Genomic DNA, 6,000 nt, shown 5'->3' with positions numbered 1-6,000 from the left:
ACGCCCGTACTATACCGCGACGTACCAAACTGACTGTGGCTCGTATTGATACTACCTCGCTGTCCTACCAAGAAACACCATGGAAACGTCACGACGACACGTCTCGTAGAAAAGGGCCGAGTGCTTTTAAATACCCGAATCTCGACAAAATCGACACAACTAGCATTCCCCGTATTTTTGCACGGGTGTGGTGCGCTACGCGGGCGGGGATTCCGCAAGACGGCCGCCGTTCGCGGGCGGCGCGACGCGCCGGGTGCGAGGGGGGAGAGGGACGCGCGGGCGCTGCGCGGCGCCGTCGCCTCTGCAGACATGCCCGCGTCGCGGAGCGGGCGCCTCGCGAGTGCCGCGCCATCGCGCGCCGCCGACTGAGCCATGGACGTGGTGACACCGCAGCTCTCGTCCGTGCTGAAAACCTACGCGGCCACCGCGCCGCGCAGCCTGCAGGGCCCGGGCAAGGCGCGCGAGCCGTGCCGCTCGCCGCCGCCGCCGCCGTCCGCGCCCGCCGCGCCGCCGCTGCTGCTGGCCGCCGACCCCGTGCTGGGCGAGCGCGGCGAGACGCTGCTCGAGGGCGAGCCCATCTCGTGCTTCAGCGTCGGCGGCGAGCGACGCCTGTGCCTGCCGCAGATCCTCACCTCGGTGCTCACGGACTTCAGCCTGGAGCAGATCAACCGCGTGTGCGACGAGCTGCAGATCTACTGCTCGCGCTGCACGCCCGAGCAGCTGCACGAGCTGAAGGCGGAGGGCGTGCTGCCGCGCTCGGCGCCCTCGTGCGGGCTGATCACGCAGACGGACGCCGAGCGGCTGTGCGCGGCGCTGCTGCACGCGCCCGCGGCCGCGCTCGCGCCGCGCTCGGGCAAGCTGCGCGGCTTCCGCGTGTTCCACGAGTGCTTCGGCGGCGCGCGCGGCGTGGTCGCGGCCGACGCGCGCCTCGTGCAGTGCGCGCAGTGCCGCTCGCTGCTGTCGCCGCGCCGCTTCGTGGCGCACTCGCACAGCTCGGAGCACCGCACGTGCCACTGGGGCTTCGACTCGGCGCGCTGGCGCCGCTTCATGCTCGTGCCCGACGATGAGCCCGACCGGGACAAGTGCCTCGCGATCCTCGACGACTTGGCGACGGGCGACGAGCCCAAGCCGCCTGCGCCTGCGACCCCTGCGCCCGCGCCGGCGCTCGCGCTCGTCCACAGCAAGCATCTGCCTCCGATGAAAAGGAAACAGGTGAGTTGCACTATTTCACATTGTCAATTACTATTACGTGTACTGTGCAGTAGACGTGGAAAGTAGTTCCTACGGATTTTTCCAATCGGAATTGTATTACAAATATCACCTGTCACCATGTAAACAGACCGCTTATTGGATTGTGAACTAAATAAAGTCTGTAAATCTTTGTTAGTTTACTATGGATACGGTCTTCGTTTGCGTCTGGATGCATATATACATTTTTCGGTCAGATCTTGGCTCTGGGGTAGGTAATTCTCTAAAATATTATATTAAACTCCACAACATATCGCAAAACATTAAGGGAAATTATAGTTGTCCACTAGGTATTTTAATGAGCCACACACGGTTATTTAATTATTATGAAAACAATTAGTCACGTGTACCGGCTGTAAATCGTTATCGGTCACATGTTCATTATGGCAACATGATGCCAACAACTCATAACTTCCAATAATGCGTAACAGCAGTGAAGAAAGGAATGAGAACAATCCTAGCGGTACAGAAATTCAGACACTAATTTCACAGTTGATACAGAAGTTGCTGACGTTTCTCTTGTATTGGAAGACTCGTTCAATCAATTAGTAAAAGATCTTTGTGCATAAGACCATAGTCACGGCTGACTGGCCATGGGACCTGTAAAGGGCCCGAAACGTTGGTTTGTTTTATCGAAAAAAATTATTTCATTTTCTATGTGTAACAATCGCGAAAAATTAAGAACACGAGGGATATACGCTTATAAACAAGGATCTACGATAAGCGTTCCAATTGTGGCCAGATTAAGAGGGCCAAACGCCCATGTTTATATTACACATAACATATTTCATTACTTGTTATGTCTGCCTGCAGAAACCGTCGTGAAAAACAAGTTTATCTGCATGCCAGATAATGTAGACAACATATTTTACGACTTATTATCGAATTGAGACAACTTTAGAAAGCATACGAATTGCTGCTTGTTGTTTTAAGACTGTGATAAACTTTTGCCCTTTTCTTTCTGTGTGGTATATGATGATATACATTCATAATCTGTAGTCTCTATAATAATGAACATAAAAGCTTCTTGAATTATAATTTGTAAGAGGTCCCGACTTAATAAAGTAGGTGCTTGAGCCTTTTCTATTGGCTTCTACCTCCTTTTTAAAATGGTTGGATCTTAAAAAAAAAACTCAAGTGGTGACCCTTCTTTAAAACATGCTGTATCAAAAATCTGGGCCTTTGTTAGCCTGGTCCATGTCCTTGTAAGGGGCGTTCAAGAGGTTCCGAACAAGATGCCCTTCGAGTCTTGCATGTTTCAAAATGACTCCTTTATTCTTACAATGAAGTAATGCTTACTATAAGATTATTTTAGGCACTTGACACAGAGAGAATCTATCAAACGTACCATAGATTCTTGATTGTACTGCAAACCATTACAATTAATAATTTGCACATGGAACCGGGTATACATTAACGGGCATTTTCGAAACAACAGTTACTCCTGCTTACTGGTTTCTGGAACGACAGCGTTTAGACTCGATCGCAAGCGCAATTTGCTACCGCCGAGCTACCGCATTAATGGAGGTGTATCAATGTTTTGTATCTTTTAAATTACACTGGACGTGCGTGCTTACGTAGGCTCGATGCACGGAGAAAACGTCTTTTAACCGTACAAGGAGTTTATATAGCTGTTGATATAGGCAAGCTTAATAAGTTAAGCAAATAACAAGAAAGTTGGCTTAGATTCTGGGATAGCGACTTGATCCTACATGGAGATGTGAACAGTACCTCTACCTACATCGTTCGTGAGCAGCTGCTGTGACATGCATAATATGCGCAATGACATACATACATAATCCGTTAAGGAACTTACTAAAAGAAAATGTCAAAATACTAAGAAAACTGAAAGATTTACCATCAGATTTGTGGAAACAATATTAATTAATAATAATAATAAACAAATAAATATTCTGATTTCAAAGTAAGTACCTGAAGCACTTGTGATATGGAAATCGGGAACAACGACGGTACCACAAACACCCAGACTCGAGACAATATAGAAAAGTTAATTTCTACACTGACCCGGCCGGGGATCGAACCCGGGACCTCAGATAGGCGACACCATGAAAACGGTATGCAAGCCACTCGACCACGGAGGCCGTATATAGCCGTGTATAGTAGTATCTTACCAAAGACGTGAAAACTTGAAATGTTAAGGATGTTAAGAAACCAGGATCGGAATTAGGTTTCACGCTTGGCAATTTTAAGTGCAGTGAACTAAACTGACTCAGATGTCGCTTAAAAAGGGATTAGAGTTCATTTATAGGGAACGACAGCAACATCATTTCAACTATATCAGCACTTGGTGTTCAGAGGTTCAACTACATAACAATGAATACGGCGTTTTTTCTCCCGTGGGTTCGACATGAGACTCTTTCTGGAAATTTATCCTCCTAAGTTTTGTCGTTTATTTCCATATATCGTAAAACAATATGAAAAGCAGACAAGTATCTGTACTCGATATATATCATTATCATTTGCTTAACTTGAATATAATCCTCTGTTAATGCACAGATAGTCTATTATCTTTTGTACTTTTTGGAGTAGTATATGCACATCATAGCGTTTACGGCGTTAATACTATGAAAAATACAATTTGCAGACGCTACAAAAAGTGCCCAGGCACAGCTGCAATTAGGCGTCCATGACAACCGCTCGTAAACGCATGCGCATTACTTCCCAGCCGTAATAATATAGCCGGAATGCTCAATGTAGCTACTGCTGCTCGACTAACCATAAGTTAGCTCTGACCGTTTTTCACATTTCTCATAGTTGTACGACTAAATTCTTGAAGGTCTTAGTCGAGTTAATTGTAGATTTTGACACTGGAAAGATGGAACTGTCCAGCATCCTTTAGATAAAATGTTAATTTTTATTTTGATGGCTGTCTATAAATCAATTCTAGAATTCAACGAAATACATTCACTTACTTCCTATTGCATGTTAAAATAACACAATATTCTTTGTTTTTATGATAACCAAGACGTACTTTCAACTAGCAACTATTCGTCTTTACAATGCCTCCAACCTATTTTTCACGTCTTCGACATAAGTTTAAACTGTCTCTAGGTATCTTATCACGGCATCGCCATCTGTCCGGGCTATTCGGACCGTTTGCTCGCATCCTAGTTCCAAGACACATCGAGCGATGACTATCTTGGCCATACATGGTTATTATTGTTTAGTTTGCTTGCTAGCGTCGTTTGGAATGGGAGCGGTGTTGGATAGGACTTTGCAAAGACTTTAGACAAAGTTGTTCGAGTAGTTCTTAAGTGTAAAGCGACTTACAAGTTTTTCTATAAGTTAATTGGACTTAAGCAGCCCGGAAACTTATTCATGATAATAAGAAAACAATGTGCCCAGATAAGCACACAAATTACTTGCTCTTAAATTAGAGAATGTCCTGTAATTAGTACTGCAGCAATGGAATTCATTCCGGGTCACTACCCAAAACATCTAGACCAGAAGCAATTTAGAAAAGTTGTTTTCCCAAATTGGTCTTTCTTGTCTAACGCCTACAGTGCATTTCCGCCATTGCAGTCGTTAATTTTATTGCTTCTGGCGATACATTTGTAATTGTTGCTGCTAGCCCTAGATCGATCTTCCTGATGTTATTTATGCCTTGTTGCGAGGCTGTTCTTATCCAAAAGTCAGACCGAACGACCGTAGCATTAAATACTAGTTACCAAGGCATCTTCTAGGGCATAATCATTAGTACGCGCAGTTCTGGGAAGCAACGGGCGATTGATGGCTTAAGTGCGCAACGCGTCGGCTCAAGCCAATGATACGTAATAACCACTTGGAGTTCTCTGAACCGACACTCTGTGGCTCCAGGGTTGATGACAGATAGGCTAGGGGCAATTTCGCAACGTGTGAAGAAAATCTTGTACTTGTAAACGAATAGCTGTAATGAAAGGTGTAGGTTGGGAGCTTAATTACGGTAAGTTCCCAGCTTACAGTAGTTAAGCTCCGAGACCAAAGATGAGAAATCGATTTATCACAGTCCATTGATGAATTTCTGTTCCATCGTAAGGTGCAAACGAAAGATAAGAGAAAGTTTTGTAGACCAATAATAATGTTTCTTTCTAGATTCTTTCGCTATATTCTTTTATTTGTTCTTCATTGTTTTGTACATTATATAAAAGAAATCTATTTTGTTCTTACGTTTATATTACTAGGTCATTGTGAAAATCGCCAGCTTAAATCATCATTTTCTAAAGGTACCAAGTAAAAATAATCTGATGACGCTAGATACGAAGGACTATTTGGGAAAATAACTTTTCTGAACTTGGTATCATAACAAGACGACGAACGAGGCTTATACTAAGCGACACGCCTGTCTATGGCAGTTGCAGTGCTAATTAGAGCTTTAAATCGCAAAGATCTGAGGTGCACTGCCATTGCGCCCGTCGTCCTGAGACACAAGTTGACAAGTCCCATTGTCCTGTAATTTCACCAGGACCCAAACCTTTCAAAAACGGAACGTTGTTTAATACTCACATTACTGCTTGGCGGCAGAAATAGGTAAGGTGGCAGTACTACCCTGGACGAATTCTTTCACAAGGAACTCTATTGCTTGTACTGCTACTAAACCCTTTTTATTTCTAATGCACCGCCATTCATGATATTTACCAAATGTTTTAATATTTACGGTAAGAACATTCTGTGAACGCTTTTATTCGAAAGAATTGTTTACAATTCGCATCGCAAGATCATCAAAATCAAAGACTAAACAATAATATTTTCACC

General features: G+C 44.8%; 1 protein-coding gene across 1 annotated transcript in view; it reads left to right on the top strand.

Annotated features, from left to right (window-relative positions):
* Positions 1–372: 372 nt before the first annotated feature.
* The window catches only part of LOC113229153 (ski oncogene-like), a 91,205-nt gene continuing 85,577 nt past the window's right edge, over positions 373–6,000 (top strand). Inside the window, exons 1-2 of the mRNA XM_026462664.1 lie at positions 373–656; positions 996–1,212. Of these exons, the coding sequence (XP_026318449.1) occupies positions 373–656; positions 996–1,212 (501 nt within the window). The remainder of the gene's footprint in view (positions 657–995; positions 1,213–6,000) is intronic.

The sequence above is a fragment of the Hyposmocoma kahamanoa genome, unplaced genomic scaffold (assembly GCF_003589595.1).
Source record: "Hyposmocoma kahamanoa isolate Upper Pololo Valley unplaced genomic scaffold, ASM358959v1 279, whole genome shotgun sequence".
NCBI lineage: Eukaryota > Metazoa > Arthropoda > Insecta > Lepidoptera > Cosmopterigidae > Hyposmocoma > Hyposmocoma kahamanoa.
Note: the sequence above shows the minus strand (reverse complement) of the source record. Positions and strands in the feature narration are given on the sequence as shown.